This window comes from Ursus maritimus, unplaced genomic scaffold, assembly GCF_017311325.1.
Source record: "Ursus maritimus isolate PB19 unplaced genomic scaffold, ASM1731132v1 scaffold_31, whole genome shotgun sequence".
Taxonomy (NCBI): Eukaryota; Metazoa; Chordata; class Mammalia; order Carnivora; family Ursidae; genus Ursus; species Ursus maritimus.
Genome location: NW_024425675.1, coordinates 19138301 through 19157094, shown reverse-complemented (window position 1 = coordinate 19157094; position 18794 = coordinate 19138301). Strand labels below are relative to the sequence as shown.

The 18794-nt window shown below is 39.3% G+C and overlaps 1 protein-coding gene across 3 annotated transcripts in view; it reads right to left on the bottom strand.

Annotated features, from left to right (window-relative positions):
• The window catches only part of ITGA8 (integrin subunit alpha 8), a 172316-nt gene that overhangs the window by 26679 nt on the left and 126843 nt on the right, over positions 1 to 18794 (bottom strand). For 2 of the 3 annotated variants that reach the window (XM_008692079.2, XM_040645373.1), the window contains exons 24-25: positions 12076 to 12181; positions 10031 to 10189 (exon numbers count right to left, since the gene is read on the bottom strand). In XM_008692079.2, coding sequence (XP_008690301.2) covers positions 10031 to 10189; positions 12076 to 12181 — 265 coding nt within the window. Of the gene's footprint in view, positions 1 to 8063; positions 8141 to 10030; positions 10190 to 12075; positions 12182 to 18794 lie in introns of those variants that run through there. The other variant, XM_040645374.1, reaches the window with a different exon arrangement.

Genomic DNA, 18794 nt, shown 5'->3' with positions numbered 1-18794 from the left:
TTATTTATTTATTTGACAGAGAGAGACAGCCACCAAGAGAGGGAACACAAGCAGGGGGAGTGGGAGAGGAAGAAGCAGTCTTCCATGGGAGGAGCCTGATGTGGGGCTCGATCCCAGAACACCAGGATCATGCCCTGAGCCAAAGGCAGACGCTTAACGACTGCGCTACCCAGGCGCCCCAAGATTGCATTTTTTAATAAAAAATGGACATATATTTATCTTGCATATCTAGCAATAGAAAAAAAATCTATAAGAATTGTCATGTAAATATTACCAGTTATAGAGATTTGATGATATTAAGAAGTTTTGCTAATTTCTTTTCAGGTATGATAATGGTATTAGGGATTTTTAAAGAGATCCTTAATTACTGGCAATATACAGTGAAGTGGAACAATAAATTAATGCACAAATAAATAGGAAATGTAACAGTAAGTGGGTGGTGACATTATTAGAAATTAAAATTTTTCTTTTTTATGTTTTTATATATTGCATGATATATTGTTTTGATGGACATTAAGTACTTTTTAATATGAAAATTTTAAAAAACATTTAATAATTGTAATAAGAGTAAAAGAGAAATAAGAAAACAGGGATAACAAGTACAGCTCGGCTAAAAATGGAAGGGAAAAGGGGCTCATTCTTGGAAGAAGATGCAGAGCCAAGTTATTTGCTTATTGTTTGTTTTGAAGATGGAGGAAATTTAAGTACGTTTCTGGGATCCAAGGAGGGAACCAGTAGAGAGGAAGAGGTTGAAAATATAGGAAACGGGATACTTGATGTAGCATAGTTAAATTTGGAACTGGAGGAAGAACTCTCCTTCCTCTGAAAGTATTGGACAGGGCTTGAGGATGAGAAAGAGACAATTAGAGGGGTGGGGGGGGCGGGCTTGGGATTTGGGTTGGCAAAAATCCTTTGAAGATTCTCTTGTTGTAAGGTCATCTGCTAACAGTGATGCTAAGGGGGCTGGGTAAGAAGGATGAGAACAGTAGTGAAGGTTTGGAGAAGTCAAAGAAGAGACTGGAGGGGAGAGATATCAGAACAGCAGAGGGGGCTTCTCCAGATGCTGGCTGTCCAGTGAGCACTTCCCACCATTAGTATATCCTGGTGCGCTCAGGCTAAGGGGCAGAGAAGCCAAACTATGGGACTGTGCCTGATGGAGATTTTCAGGGCAGGGACTTGGAAGGACAGGGGAGAAAGGAGGTTAAGTAAGAGAGCCTTTAAAAGAACGTTTCAACCAACCCATCAGGGATCCCCGGCTTGGCAGGAAAGAAAGTATGGCCAAAGGCAGTCTTGAGAGTCAGGTGGGTTAACTGACTCGCAGAAAGTTTTCATATCAAGAAAGAGAAGCTCTTGTGGACAGGGCAAGTGAGCAAGTTATAAAAACAGCAGATTGAATTGGAGGCTTGGATGTGGACTTAACTATTTCACAGACAGGGTAATTAGAAGTGTCGTTCACAGAACTGGGCTGATGAAGTACAGAGACTGTGAGGAGCGGGCCAGCCCCACGGATGCTGGAATAGTCCAAGACCATGGTAGGGAAGGAGTGCCAGTCAAAGAATTGCTCAAGGATACTCATTGGTGGAGAATCTGATAGAAAAGCCCTAATAGCCTAAGATTGAAATTTGCGTTTAGATAGAAAATTGTGAACGTCTCTGAGATTCTCTTATATATTTTCTGTTACATACTCGTGTGTGTGTGTGTGTGTGTGTGTGTATAGATTTTCTTTGAGATTTTCATGTCTAATTTCTTTTTTATAGGTCACTGGGTGATATGTTACAAAGTTAATTCTGTAAAAGGGATGGAAGGACCTATAGAATGTTCCTTTATTCCTGTAGTAGTAGCAGTAATAGTAAAGTAGTAGCCCAACGAGAAGACAGCTCTTCAGCCTCCTGTGTGGAGGCATGAGATGCAGCTTGTGTACGAATAAAAACCACGTTTGTGGGGGCCCCTGGTTCATCATCATTGACAAATACTTAGGAGCAGTCTCTCAGTAACACACAGGACTTACTCTGCACCAGAGAACAAATGTATTACACAGCAGGGGTTGATAAAACATGCTTCTCTCTTTTAGTAATATTGTTTTGCAGATAGAGGAATGTCCCTTGCAAACACCACACTGAGAGAGTCTTTGAATGGCTTACCAACCCGTTTTTGAAAGTGGCATTCCAGAAATTATTTCAAAATATAAAACAAAACAAAACAAAAAAAACCCCAAAAAGCAAAATGAACAAAAACCAAAAAACAAGGACGAAGTTATCCAAGAAATGTAAACAGTTAAAGCCTGTTTTCTAGATGAACTCTCGGAGCCTGTTTCACAATTGATCGTGTACCCCGCAGGTCATGTTTTTCCTTAATCTGAAACCCTTAGAGGTGAGGGCCTTTTAGCACCCATTCAGGCAGCCATTCAGTTCAGAAAATAATTTGCTCAGTGCTCTGAGAAGCTGGTGGTAAACACTCAAGTCTCCTCTTCAGAACAAATACGAAAATTGCTCTTTTCTGCAATAAGGAAACAATTGCTAGTAAATACGGTTCTTTCCCCAGCTGCTACTCAGATTTTGACTCCAACAGGATTTTTCTATTTGCATGACTCTTCACCAAACTCTTCACTCTGGGATAGGTTTAAATTTATGAATTAAAGGGATACTGCCTGGCTGGAATGTGCAGAACTGCTAGAAATGCAACTTTTGAAGAAAATAGTTGGGTGCAGTAAGATTAAGGGCTCTTTGAACCCAAACATGCATACTATCCTCTTCTTGGTCGTGATTTGTCTTTGGGTTTCAGGTATTCTTAATACACAAAAGATGGTGGATTTTCCCTCATGTAATTCTTTGTCTATAATTAAATCAAAGTAGAGACCAACGCAGGAGGTCAGTTAAGGATTTGTCAGGAGAGGAAAAAAAAAAAAACACCACTTTTTTTAACATCCAGAAGAAAGAATAGATGCACTCCGTTGGTGACTTTGCAGCTTTTCTTAGTTGTTGGACATGTGTTTTTACTTTCTAAAATTTGCAGGAGAACCTGAAGACCATCTTAAAGAGAAGATAAGGCAAAGAGAAATGGATCCTGGAGAGTGTATTCCCTTTGGTGGCTGAAAATTGGACCTAAAGGCACTGTTAAAAATAAAACGTGAGTGAAAGTCCTCTAGCTGGGCGTGCATGAAAGAGAGAGAGAGAGAGACGGAGACAGAGAGAGATAGAAGGCAAGTGGGTTGAGGGCTGTAACAAGTCCCTGCATTCTGAATTAATAAGAAGCAATAAGTAAATGGAGGCAGTTATGATGGAAAAAAATTCAGACAAAACGATGCAAATTTGCTAAGCCAAGCCACAGTCTGTGTGTTCACCGATAAAAAAAAACCCCAAAACCCAAAAAACCCAAAAACTAGTCGCAGGGCTAGAATCCCTGGCAAATGGTCCCTGTGTTTCTACTGCCATGTTTGTACTATCTGGTTGCAGTTTGGGATTCCTGTGAGAATGGTCTTGTTCGAGACAGTTGGAACCTCTTGCCTTCCAGGGCTCCAAAGCCCATTCTTTACAGAACATTGTCTGTCTCTCTTGTTACAGTTGCCCTCGTCTAGCCTCTGTCACATCATGTGGACTTCGGGCTCCTCCCTTGAGTGATGGGCCCAGAACGTGGTCCTGTGATCCTAGCGCCTGTGGAAGCCAACGCCTCGCTTGTCCTCTCCTCCTGGGTACAGTGTGACATCCGCAGCCCTTTCTCCCGTTTCTTCTCACACGTGGCTGTTCGTGATGAAACCTTGCCAACTTCAAAAAAGTCCTTTACTCTTCATGAAGCTTTGGTTCCATAATAGCATTGGCTTTCTCAACTACATCTTATCTAAAGATCACAGCCTGTCTGGAGGACTCTCCAAAACCCAGGAAAAAATCCACCCAAATGAGATAATGGATAGTTGGAAATCATTATTTTACTGCCTTTAGAATGGTTGAGAAATACTTTATTTGACTCTAAAATTTTATTTCAAGAAGGATCTGGAATGAATTAGATTTAATGGATTGGTTGGAATGCTGCAGACAGTTGACTGTTTCACGATGTTTTTAGATGGCAGAATGTGCCGAAATTGCCACATTAAAATCCTCTATCTCTGAAGCCCAGAGGCGGAACCTTCATGGCCCATCTGCTTATGCCCCTGTGTTCATAGAAGGCAGAGAAATGAACTTGATGACGTGAAACCATCATGCGAGGAACAGAAAACCAAAGACAGCAGCGGTTTCATTGGGAGGCAAAAGGGAAAGCAGAAAGGAACGTCCCCGAGATAGTGTCCCACCCTCCTACTTGCCTGCGCTGGGCACCACGAGGGGCCAGGAGGCTCACTCACTTTTCCTGAACCCCGTCACCCATGTGTGCTCCTATTTACCTTCACACGTGGGGGTCTGAACAGTGGCAGCAAAGCAGGCTAAGTGAATCCCCACTAAGCCTGATATGAGGCAAGTATCAAAAAAATAAAATAAAATAAAAACCTCACAAATTTCTAGTGGCATCTGAGTGTGTCCCCAGTTTAGTCACGGATGCTCTGTATTTGGCCAGCAAGGGAGGTGCGTGGGGTGAGAACTTTTGCTCATTGTCGCCTATGATCACGGTGGTGGCTTTCAAAGGCAGTCTGCTCTTCAACCCTTGGGGACATTAGGGTCACTTGGTGGGATACCTCAGCTGTACCTGTCACTGTTGTGAAAAGCGAATCCCGTGCAGGCCTTATCGGACTTGGAGGCTCATGTGAGGAGCGTCACATTTGGAATGCATGTTTAATTTACAGACGGGTTATATTTCAGAAGGTTTGAGGCTAGATGTTTGGCACTCAGAATGCATTTCTCTTTAGAGACGATCTTTTAAATGGTGGCTCGGTTTTCAGGCCAGCCCACAAAAAAAAAAAAAAAACCTACTTTATCTACAATATGGCTTTGATGAGTAAAACTATGTATTTGTAATAAAAAGTAAAGCCAAGAGGTTGTTATCTGAATAATTTTTTTTTTTAAATAGGAAAAAAACCCCACATTGTGTTAAATACATTAGTTCTATTAAATGCTGATAGGTTTAATTAGCGGACACAAGAAATTATGTTGAGATGTTGTGGAAATTCTGCAGGGGGGGATCCAGGGAATTTCAAAGGTTTCAGAATTGGTGGTGTTGGTTCCTTGGAGCAGATGGTCTAGAAAATGCTTCTAAGGGAATCTGGACAGTTGCTTTTTCATCAGCACGTTTCCTTAGACATTTGTGGGAGCTGCAAAGAAGCAATGGAGGAGGGAGCTACTTTCAGTGGTTAAGTGGGAAAAAATGAGAATATGTACAGGAGGGGGAAGTGGACAAAAAGGTGTATGTGACCTGAAGAGAAAGCATTTTGCTGAGGGGAAAGCAGTTGAATGGCTGGAGAGGCAAACATGGTGGGGACCTTGAAAATCCTCCAGAGGATACTTGGGAAAGCTGAGGTGGGAGTTTTCCCTCTGACAGGCCCGCAGCTGGCCTGGGATATTTTGGTGGCTTGTCCAGTGGTCACTAGAGCAACCTCAGAAAGGACTTGTGGACCTGCTCATAGATGCAGATGTTTCAAGAGATGCTCACTAACTATTGCTGTGTTTATAAGGAAATTGTAGAATCAAATCATAAGGACTTTTATCTTCGTGGGTAAGTAAGATTGAATGCTAGGATTTACTCTTTTTTTAAGATTATTTATTTATTAGAGAGAGAGAGGGAACGGGCAGGGGGGAGGTGTAGAGGGAGAGGGAGAAGCAGACTCCCCGCTGAGCACGGAGCCCAATGCGGGACTCGATCCCATGGTCCTGGCATCATGAACCGAGCTGAAGGCAGACGTTTAACCAACTGAGCCACCCAGCGTCCTACTAGGATTTACTTTTTGCCTATAGGAATGTATTTTGCCTCCTTGTTCCTTTTATTAAACCTACCCTTTCTCTGCTTCTTAAAGAGCTAAATTAAAAAAAAACCCTATATATCTATATTTTAAAAATCTATATTTAAAAAATCTATATTTTAAAAACTATATTTATCTTTAAATATATATATTTAAAAAACAGTAATTAGCTTCGATGCAAGAATCTGAAATTGATACCTTGAGTTAAAAAAATTTCCCAGACCTATTGCATTGAAGATAACTAGATATAATAAATAACTTGTTCTTTACTGATTTCCAATTCATATTTAAGACAGAGAATAGACTGTTTAGTTTTGTATTATCTAGGAATTAGTAAATTGCCAAGTAAACTTATAGAGACTTCACCAATAAATTATTATCTTAAGAAGAAAATAATTTTCAAGTATTCTCAATTTGTTGGTAGCTGCTTATATAAAATACACTGATAATTAATTTAAAAAATCTATTTATTGATAAAAAGCTCTTTTAGACTCTCTGGGTTATACATAATAAATATAAGTAAAAGTACTCAGAGGACCTGAAAGGAAAAACATTTCAAGTTTTTCATTATTCTGAATTTCAAGAGTTCATGGACTGTTATCATTTGTCATTTCAGGGAGCTATTCCTTCATATTGTAATCATATCTTCTTATATTCAATTTCCACAAATTGAGAGTTTTATAAAAGGAGCATAATTAAGTTGCATTTAAAAATTACTAGCCTTAGAAGATATGAACAGACACTTTTCAAATGAAGACATACAAATGGCTAACAGACACATGAAAAAATGTTCAAAATCATTAGCCATCAAGGAAATTCAAATCAAAACCACACTGAGATACCACCTTACACCAGTTAGAATGGCAAAAATAGACAAGGCAAGAAACAACAATTGTTGGAGAGGATGTGGAGAAAGGGGATCCCTCCTACATTGTTGGTGGGAATGCAAGTTGGTACAGCCACTCTGGAAAACAGTGTGGAGGTCCCTTAAAAAGTTAAAAATTGAGCTACCCTATGATCCAGCCATTGCACTACTGGGTATTTACCCCAAAGATACAGACGTAGTGAAGAGAAGGGCCATATGCACCCCAATGTTCATAGCAGCAATGTCCACAATAGCTAAATCGTGGAAGGAGCCGAGATGCCCTTCAACAGATGACTGGATTAAGAAGTTGTGGTCCATATATACAATGGAATATTACTCAGCTATCAGAAAGAACGAGTTCTTAACATTTGCTACAACATGGACAGCACTGGAGGAGATAATGCTAAGTGAAATAAGTCAAGCAGAGAAAGACAACTATCATATGATTTCTCTCATCTATGGAACATAAGAACTAGGATGATCGGTAGGGGAAGAAAGGGATAAAGAAAGGGGGGGTAATCAGAAGGGGGAATGAAACATGAGAGACTATGGACTATGTGAAACAAACTGAGGACTTCAGAGGGGAGGAGGGTGGGGGAATGGGATAAGCTGGGGATGGGTAGTAAGGAGGGCACGTATTGCATGGTGCACTGGGTGTTATACACAACTAATGAATCATCGAGCCTTACATCGGAAACCGGGGATGTACTGTATGGTGACTAACATAATATAATAAAAAATCATTAAAAAAAAAAAAAAAAAAAAAATAAATAAAATCTTTAAAAAATAATAATAATTTCAATGGTAAAAAAAAAAAAAAAATTACTAGCCTTAGGGGCGCCTGGGTGGCTCAGTTGGTTAAGTGTCTAACTTTGGCTCAGGTAGTGATCTTGGGGTCCTGGGATCCAGCCCCTCATGGGGCTTCCTGCTCAGTGGGGAGTCTGCTTCTCCCTCTCCCTCTGCTCCTCCCCCCTGCTTGTGCTCTGTCTCTCTTTCAAATAAATCAATAAAATCTTTAAAAAAATTACTAGCCTTAGTAGATTTTTTTAAAAAAATATTTATTTATTCGACAGAGATAGAGACAGCCAGCGAGAGAGGGAACACAAGCAGGGGGAGTGGGAGAGGAAGAAGCAGGCTCATAGCGGAGGAGCCCGATGTGGGGCTCGATCCCATAACGCCGGGATCACGCCCTGAGCCGAAGGCAGACGCTTAACCGCTGTGCCACCCAGGCACCCCGCCTTAGTAGATTTTTAATCAAAGTCTATACTTCAAAGAATATCAGGGTGGCAGAGAATGCAGGGGCTTAGTGGCCACCACTGCCCAGTTTGCACGAATCTGTCAACATTTAAGGCAAGTTATCTGTTGGTATCTTCCAGTCACTATACATGATTGTTAAACTGCAACAAAGAAAAAGAATTCACAACCAACATGGCGCCTATCACACAAGTTACATAATACATATGAACATATATAAATAGTGTCAGATATAAAGCAAACATTACACTCCACAGTTTAGAAACCTGCCCCAGGTTTTTGTGCTTCAAGAGTCTATGACTGAAGTAGAGAATCTGTTATCTATAGGACATGTGAAAGCTTTACTTGCTTTGATGTTATACATTCTATTTGAAGATGTTATTTTTTATTTTTTTTTTTAAAGATTTTATTTATTTATTTATTTATTTATTTATTTGAAAGAGAGACAGAAGGAGCACGAGTGGGGCGAGGGGCAGAGGGAGAGGGAGAGGGAGAAGAGAATCCCTGCTGAGGGCGGAGCCTGACCTGGGGCTAGATCTTAAGACCTGAGATCAAGACCTGAGCCAGTCAGATGCTTACCCACCTGAGCCACCCAGGAACCCCAGAAGGTGTCATTTTATAATAAGCTACTGTCCTTGAAGATATTAAAATCATCTCAATGAAGAGCCAAGAGAGAGGAAATGGGAAAAAAAAAGTTTCCAGGGAGGAAGTATTTTAAATAATTTTGTGGAATACAAGTGACCTTATTTATTATTTCCCCGTGAAGAAGGAGACTTGTCCTATAAATCCTTTCATACTGAACCCCTTTCAGTCTTCCTCTCTTGGAATAGAAGGCGTGTTGGGTTGAAAAAGAAAGCCTTTCATAATGGGCAATGTCCCAGTGCTACCGGTTAGGGTGGAGGCAGACCCATGTTACAAATGGTTGAGTTAGTATTTCATGAAGTCTGCCCTTTGCTCCATTTCTAAGAGAGACACTGTCTCCCTGAGCTACTAGACAATGTTGATTCTTAAATAAAGTTCGCTTTTGAGAATAACATCTGGATAAAAAGTTGTGTTTTTTTCCCCATTCAAATGTGACATTTTCAAGGGTTTATGCTAATTATGTTCTTTTCTTCCCAGAAGAAACTTAAAGCCAGATTTGGATCTTAATCTGAATAAGATCAGCTCCTTGGACACTTGAGCTCCTGGCTAGTCTGTGACCAGCAAAGCAGCGTGGATATCAGGTGGGGATTGTAGAGAGGCAGAGTTCTAGGCCCCCCAGACCCTGCCTCTTACCAGACCCCCAGGTGATTGGATAAGCTTGAGAATCTGAGAAGGACTGCTCTCAGCTTCTCTATAAGCTGCACTAACGAATGGGGTCCAGAAATTTCCAGTCTGGGGGTTCTTGGGGCACTGAGATGGCCTTTGGCAAATTATCGCATTTCACCACTTGCTATTGGCAACATCTGGAAAAGCCCACTTGGCAAAGATCCTTAGATCTTTTGGCAATGTACCAAAAAGACTCTAAAAATAGCATTCTGTACAAATTCTCCAAAACATGACATATCTATTTATGATTTTGGTTTGGTCATGCTGCTAGTCAAGCCATATGCAAAAGGTATCTATTAAAATAGGCTGAATAAATGACAGGTTACCATGAACAACAAAACCAAGAAAAATTTAAGTTTTCTAGGAGTGACATTTTAAGTTAGGTTTGGCTTTTTTTTTTTTTTAAGATTTTATTTATTTATTTGAGAGAGAGAGAGCACAAGCAGGGGGAGTGGCAGGCAGAGGCAGAGGGAGAAGCAGACTCCCTGCTGAACAGGGAGCCTGACACAAGGCTCGATCCCAGGACCCAAAGGCAGATGCTTAACCAACTCCACCATCCAGGTGCCCCAAGACCTGGCATTTTCACCATAAAACTAAAAAGGCCATATAGAATATCACCAAAATAACTTATAATTACTTTGCTTTAAAAAATATAAGCCACAGTTTTAATTTTTTTTCCTTACCATAAAAAATAGGCAAAACAGCTAGTTAGACCAGGCTCCTACCTTTATATCCTGTGGGTTGATGTCAGGATTTGTTTGGCACTGTAGAGGTCCCAGAGTTTGGATATGAAAAATGTAGAGGAGAAATTCGTCCCGGGCAGAGAATGGCCAGCCCACCTCCAGAAGGGTGTCACTGATGGTGCTCGGTCCAATATTGTGCAGCTACAAGAAAGGAACAAGTAATGTTATCTAAAAAGTATTTTGGTTTTAACGCATCTACGCTAGGATGGTAGCAGTAGGAAAACAAAATCTGCATAAGCAAGAGGAGCTCCAGAAGCGAGAGGCGCTTGTGCTCAGAGAAGATTCTTCATTCTTTGGAGCTCTGAGGGCAGATTTCCTTTGCAAACACCACATTAACCATGTCTGGTCACTGTGATGTTTACCTAAAATTTATGTTCATTTAATCGCAGGGCTAGAAATGCAATTTTAATGATATGCTTTCAAAACCTAGTTATTCTTTCTTTACACTAAAATCTGCCTTTTTTCCTGACTACTGACTTGTCAATTGCAACCATATGCAACACACTCTTTTTCACCCTCTGGAAAAATGGTTATCCATCAAATGCCAAAAGATGGTCCAGGCTCACCACAGTTCACTTCAAGTGTGCATTTCAAAGCTGAGCTCCCTCTGTTTTAATCAGTGAATCTCAAAGAAAGAGAGGCCACATCTACTAAAGAGATGAGCATTTTAAACACATGAATCCTGTACTCACAGGACACAAAAACAGCTTGGGAAAATCACGAAATGTATTTAAATTTATTGTGGTTTTGAAAATTCACTTCAAAGTTAACAGAGAATTTTTGTCTTTTTTTCCCACAGTTCTGATAATTATAATGATCAATAAAACAATTTATAATTTGGTTTTGCTTATTAGATGGCTCGTTTAATTCACATTATCAAAGAAACATGGCATCGACGGATAATGGTATATTTCGAGACATAAGAATAGCATGTAGGAAACACGTGATGATTGCTTTTGTCACCACTGATTATTACCCTAAAATTTTATGATCCATTTGTGGTAAGATTAGAAGCAGGGCTGCCCTGAGAATGATTGAGTTTGAATATGTTTGCAAACTTTAAAGTTTCCCCATTCTTAAGCAGAAACCGGTGCTTGCAAGGTTTAATAAATTATTTGACAGCATCCTTTTCTAGCAAGGTTCTTAATCCGAGTGGCCTTGGGGACTATGTTATCCTTTTGCTATCAAGAGAGCTTAGGGCAGAGCTTTGATCCAGCTGCGGAAGGGGCTTCTGATTCTAAACCACAGGTTGGGCAGATGACAGAGGTTTTCATGTTGATGCTGTGCAGGAGTTGACACTTTTTTCCCACATATGTAAACAGCTCATCAGTTTTGAAATGACTTCATGGTTAACCTTAGAGAATGCTATTCACGTCCCTTGTAGCTTAAGATGAAAGTCACAGTCAGGATTACTAGGTCAGTGGAATGAGTTACACAGGAAAGGGATAGAGAGCAGTAAATAAGAAGGTTCCTCCAACAAAATGGCTTTTTCATGAGCTGCTGGTTTGCTTCTGGAAAATATTTTGCTAATCAACAGACTATTTCAAATCTCAGAATAAGTTATTCATATGTGTGTGTGTTATATGTGTGGGTTTTTTTTTTTTTTTTTGTACAATAGCAAATAATCCATAAAATTTTCTCTGTCTGGTAACTTCTGGTTGGTGACCTTCAATTTAAGAGGTGGGTAGATTTTAAGGATATTTGAAAATGTAGGAAGAAGCAAAATAAAGTCCAGGGAGCTAGTCATTTTTATGCTTAGACTGTCCAAACATTTAAAAAAGGAGATGTAAGGAACATTTAAAAGAGAACAGTAACAAGATTAAATATTCTCACTATATGATGGCTCTCACCACTAAAAAGCAAGTGACTCCTACTGTACCCCCTCCCCCCACTGCAATATGATAACATAATAGCACAAATCCAAGCAGCGTATAAAGCTCAGATCTTGCATTGGTGTCTTATAAAATGCTATGAAGAGTTTATTGGTAAAGAGCATAAGAATAAACTCTAAACAACTTTAAAGATACCTCATAAATATGTTCCACCAGGGGTCCAACTCCTTCCTCTTTGTGGGGCTCCTCTTCTGGTTCCCAGTTATGAATGGGCAGAACAATCTGCGGAGGGTGGGATACTCTGAAACATGGAAGTTTTTGTTAATTGCTGGTGATGACACAGGTAAGAATGCCTCACTAGTGTACAGTACGCTAACTGCAATGGGAAAAAGTGGCCCGTAATTTACTTGAACAGATATTGCCTATATGGAAAAAGGTATTGAAGGTGATGTTCAGCAAAATAACTAGAGGAATAGTAAGGATCTGAAACATCTACCTGGAGGCTTTTCATTCCTGGTCTCTAGCTCAGAGATGAACTATTTTATAGTATCTCCTCTCTTGGGCACTAGGGGGCAGAGCAGAGAGCATTCCTGAGATAGATAATTTACCATACAGACATAAAAATGTATACACCTATCTATAGGTCCTGTGTAAGTGTAAGTGTGTGTGTGTGTGTGTGTGTGTGTGTGTGTGTGTACAGGATATATAATCCCTGCTTCAGGCCATATCAAGAAATGAGACTCTTTTGGTGGATAAAAATCTAGAATTCTGTGTTGTGTTAAACGTTGACTTGTGAAGAAATGTAGTTTTGAATTAAATACTTCAGAGTAGAAAAGTGGCCGCTTGTATATTCCTACTTCTTAGATTTCTTTGGCTTTCCATTAATGCAGCCATACCTCCCCCAAAGCCAGGCCCAGAGCCAAAATAAAGCCTGATCGAGTTCTAGAGTTGTCCTCTAGATAACTCAAGGGTGAGAGACAGAGAGACAGTTAAATGATGTAACCATGTAAGTAGGATATTAACTTGACACATACATATTTTTTGCCCGCAATTTACACCTAGAAAGTGAGCACTGGCCGAGTGCAATGCAGTACATGGCATTGTTCTACATTAAAAGCTGGTTCCAAACAAAATTGTTATTTTTATATAATCTTAAAAAGGATATTTCTCAAAAGAACAATGCTTTTCGAGCAATTTTTTTTTTTTAAGATTTTATTTATTTATGTGACAGAGAGACAGCCAGCGAGAGAGGGAACACAGCAGGGGAGTGGGAGAGGAAGAAGCAGGCTCCCAGCAGAGGAGCCCGATGTGGGGCTCGATCCCAGAACGCCAGAATCACGCCCTGAGCGAAGGCAGACGCTTAACGACTGCGCCACCCAGGCGCCCCTTTTCTAGCAATTTTTAGGTGAAAGTATCTTTAAAAGAATTCCTAGAACCCCAGCTAAAAATAACTTCAACAGAAAATCCTTCTTTTGACAATCAGATATCTTAAATGCCCTTTGAAGGGCATCCGTAATTAACGCACCCTGTAGCAACTTCAAATGCTATCTTTATTTTCCCCTCTGAGTAATCTTTTCCTAAAGTAGAAACTAAAATTTATTGGACTAAATACCCAAGGGCAAGTAATTTAATTTCTGTGTGTCCCTATTTCCTCATCTGGAAAATTATCATTAACGCCTTGGGTTGTATACCACAAATGATTAGAAAACATCTCAAATGCTCTTGGTCAAAGTCAGTTTGGCTGCATTGTCTTCTAGGGGTGGGTGGAAGAAGTATATTTTTTAAACTGACAACCCACAGAAATGCTACTAAATTATAAAGCCCTTTGCTTTCATCCTTAATGGGCAACTATTAAATTACAAGTGCAGGGCACAGCCTTGCTGGGCTGATACCTCAACATTCCCTAGCCTTATATTGGTTTGTTGTTACGTCATGCTCCCCTTTCCGACTTGATTTGATTAAATCATGTTCAGATCAAACAGTGGGGACTTGGTGAGGAGAGGAGTACAGAACACAGAAGGTTGCTTTTATTCGAGTGAAGCCCAGAGAGTTTGGGCTTCTGTCCCCGTGGGGGTCTTCACGACCTAAGCACCCAAACCTTTACTTTGCTCTTAGCTTGGCAACAGAGAGTTGACTCCATGCTCCACACCCAATGTGAGGTTCTAGGGAAAAACCTTTATTTATTTATTTATTTATTTATTTGCATAGAGAACAAATACAGAGCAGAAGCTGAGCACATTTTCTCTGAAGAATTTTGTTCTTATGGTCATCAATCCTGGACAACTGGTCATAAACACTGCAGTACCACAGAATCATAAATATTTAGAACTGACAGGTACTATGGAGACAGTGTGTTCAAAACCCCTCATTTTATACATGAAAGGAAAATTGATGTTCAGAAAAGTAGGGGTTAGTTGCAGGTGAAGACTTCAGCTCAGGTTTACTCAGGACTATTCTATTTCCAATATACGGCTGACTCTTGGAAAACACTGGTTTGGACTGTGCAGGTTCATTTATATGCAGATTTTTTCATTTATATATGATTTTTCATATAAAATACAGTACCGTAAATGTTTCTTTCTCCTCTTTATGATTTTCTTAATAACATTTTCTTTTCTCTAGTTTACTTTATTGTAAGAATACAGTATATAACACATATGCAAAATATGTGTTAATGAGCTGCTAATGGTATTGAGAAGGCTTGTCAACAGTAGGCTACTAGTAGTTAAGTTTTGGGCGAGTCAAAGCTACATCCACAGGGGGGTTAGCTCCCCAAACGCCTGCTTGTTCAGAAGTCAACTGTATAATGCACCCCAGGGGCCACTAAGCAGCAGTGATTTTAGTAAAGACAACTTAAAGAAACTTCCTGTCCCATTTCTGTAACAAAATCAAAAAGAAATCTGTAAGGAAACATAATCTATTATAGGTCATGGCAAAAATCATGGCATAATCATTCAAAAGCTATGGCTCACAAAATTCAGTTATCTACTGTCTAAGACTTTTTTTTTTTTTTAAAGATTTTATTCATTTATGTGACAGAGTGACAGAGAGACAGCCAGTGAGAGAGGGAACACAGCAGGGGGAGTGGGAGAGGAAGAAGCAGGCTCCCAGCCGAGGAGCCCGATGTGGGACTCGATCCCGGTATGCCGGGATCACGCCCTGAGCCGAAGGCGGACGCCTTAACGACTGCGCTACTCAGGCGCCCTCTAAGACTTTTTCTAATCTGGGGAAAACCATGACAAAAAATGGCTCTCTGAAGATTCCAAATGAATAAGTGAAACATTGTTCACTGTTTTCAAAATTATCATTTTTTTTTAGAAGGAAGGAAGGAAGGAAGGAAGGAAGGAAAAATATAATCAACTATTAACCAAGGATAAACAGCCCTAACAGCTCTTTCTGAATAGCACTCACATTCTAAGATGGAGGATAGAACATTATTCCACAGAGACCCCCCCAGGGATAAGAAGATTGGGGTACCAATGGTAATAGTAGACATTGGGAAAGGATTAGGGAAACAAGGAATTAGGTTTTGATAAGTTAAAGTCTATATACTCTCGGAAGTTCAAAGCCAATGTTGTGGTAGGTAATACGGAATGAACGCTATATTCATTCATAATCCTGTTTTCAAACACTATAAGCCCCAAATAGCAGACTACTATTGATTGTCTGGAACAATGTTGGCTGTACCTGCTATAGCTGGGTCTATACAGACCATGTTTGTATGATTGTAGTGTCCGTGATCAAACCCACTCAATCCTGATTATATGACAAAGGACACAAGTTTATTACTCTTTGTGAGCTGGATGCATGTGGTGCTGCCTCTTGTGGCCAAATTTACTTCCTACAGACTTACTACTAAATTAATCCTTTGTACGAACAAATGACATGGGAGTCTGCTGAAAGACAGTGTTGTCACCATCTGGCTTTGAAATAAGTGGAATAATTCTCAGTATTTTTTCCCATTAAGGAAATAAATCCATTCGAGTTTATTTTTAAAATGATAAAAACAACACTAAACTGAAAAAGAGCTGCTAGAGACAGTGCGTGCTAAAATACATTGGAATAAACGCAACTGGCAAATAAAAAGAGATTTTTCTCAAGACTGAGCGTGGAAGATTTTCAACACAGTAGCTGTTTGTTCCTTGAAGAATTAAACAACGAAACCAATATTTTTGCTGAGTATCTGGAATAAAGAGTTTTACTTCACAAAATGGCTAAAAAGAACTCTAACATGGTGTTAGAGAATAAACTGTGGTCAATTGTTGGATGTGAATCTAGCAATTAAAAAAATTGCACCCATATGAAAAACCCAATTTTAATTACCTGTTCTGATTATTGGTAAAATTAATTGAAAATTTCCTTCTTTTTTAACTGAGAAATATTGGTGTAATAAATGATGGCAGAAGTATATTTATAAATATTTATCTTATAAAATGGGTATATAAGAATAAATACAACTACATTACACCCTCTGCTGCCTTGGACTGAGTTATGTCTTATGGAATAAAAACAGTTACCAACTTAAAATTTGCTTTGGGATTAAAAAACAATTTCAATTTATTTTTGGTTAGCAAAACAAAGATTAAGCTTAAAGAAGGAGACAAAACTTCATATACACTAGTTGTAAATGTTAAAAGATATAAAAATAAGATACTAAAAAAATGCTTATTTCTTCTCTGATTTTTTTTTGTGTTTTTCTCACTGAGAAAGATGGGAGAATTAAATAAGAAACACATATAAATGAAACATCTGGATTAGCTCCAAAGATCTATAAATCAAACAGGTCACTTCTCATGAGTCAACTCAGGACTTAAAGAAGAAATCACAACGGAAATTAGAAAACATTGTGCCTGAAACCCAACATATCAACATTTTGGTATGTGCTCATGCACTTAGAAGGAAATTTACAGCACTAAATGCTTATGTAAGAACAGAAGAGAGGTCTCCAGCCAATAATCTAATTTCTACCTAGAGGAAGGAGAAAAAGGGAAAATCAAACCCAAAGTGAACAGAAGGAAGGAAATAATAATAACAAAAGCAGGAGCTAATGGAATAGAAAACAAAACAAACAAATAAGAAGAGAGAAAAAAGGAGTGCCTGAGTGGCTCAGTCAGTTGAGTGTCTGACTCTTGATTTCGACTCAGGTCATGAGATCAAGCCCCAGGATGGGCACTGTGCTCAGCAGGCAATCTGCTGGAAATTCTGTCTCTCTCTCTCTGCCCCTCCCCCCACTCTGTGCTCTCTTTCTCTCTTTCTCCCAATACATAAATAAATAAATCTTAGAGAGAAAGAGAGAGAAAGAAAGAAAAGTCAATGAAATTAAAGAAAAAAAAGACAACACACCAAAAAACTGGTTCTTTGAAAAGTTCGCTAAACTCTAGCCAGAGTGATCAGGGCAAAAATGGAGGGGAGTAAAAGATACAAATTGCCAATACAGGGAATGATGAGGTCCTACATGCAGTAAAAGGAAAATGAGAGAATATCATGAGCAAATTTATGCTATACATGTAACAACTTAGATGAAACAGACAAACTTCTTGAAAGACAAACTGAATGTCTCCCCCTTAAGATCAAGGTAGGATCTAAAAACAAGGCAAAGATGTCTTCTTGCATCAAGTCTACCCAATCTTGCCCTGACCCTCCTAGTCTGTGCAGTAAGAGAAGAAAACGAAAAAGAAAAAAGAAATAAAAGGCATAACTATGTAGTAAACAACTTGACCTTCCTCCCAAAAGTGGCGTGGCCTTTGCCCTCAGCTTCTGGAAGGTAAAGTCTAAGCTCTAGAAATTTTATGCCTGAAATAAGTATCTTTGTTTTTCTGGGTGTTTTAGGTCACACTGGATATTCTAACAATATGAGTTAGGGTGGGAGGTGCCCACATCAGAAAGAACAACAGTGTGAGTCAGGGTGGGAGCTTGATCCCATTATATCAGACAACCTGGAGACTGAGATCAATTAAGTGGTCAATCAATTGATCATGCCTGTGTAGTGGATTCTCAATAAAAACAGTGAACACTGAGCCTTCGGGAGTTTCCTCAGCTGGGGATACTCCATGCATACTGTTATATATCCATACAAGGAAAGTAACATGTTCTGGCTCCATGGCGGATAAGAACAAGAAGCCTTGTGCTTAGTTCTCTACCAGGCTCCAACTTAAGCACTTCTTCCCTTGGCTAATTTTAATTTTTCTTTTCCCTGTAACGAATTGTACTGATGAGTATAATAGCTTTCAGGGAGTTCTGTGAGTCCTTCTAAGTGAAGTATCAAACCTGATAGTGGTTTTGGGAAGCACACAAATCTGCTGTTGGTATCAAAAATAAGGGTAATCTCTTGTGGGTACTATTCCCTCTAACTCTGTAGTTGGCTAAACTCTGGCACATACAGATTAGATTAGTCAGGAAAAAAATCAAACTTTTTATTCACAGAAGACATGATAATGCTATAGAAAATTCTAGGAAATCAGCAAACAATATGTCTACTAGAATTTGTAAGCAAGTTTACCAAGATCTCAGGATATACTGCTTGCGTTTCAAGACTTATTACATGTGTAGATCAATGGAACAGAATGAAAGGTCTGGAAGCAGAGCCTCACAGATGGATAGAGATGTCAAGTAATTCAATGGGGGAAAGGATGGTCTTTCAGCCGACAGCATAGCAGCAACTGGATATTCTTATGCAACAGTGAACTTGGACCCTACCTCACACTTAACACAAATATTAACTTAATCATAGACTAAAATGTAAAATTGCAAAACTTTTAGGAGAAAACATAGGAAAAAGTCTTGTGACTCTGGGCAAAGTGGAGACTTTCTACAAAGGACAAAAAGAGTACAAACTATAAAATATTTATTTACTTACATATTTATTTATTTTTAAAGATTTATTTATTTATTTTATGGAAAGAGAGAACAAACTA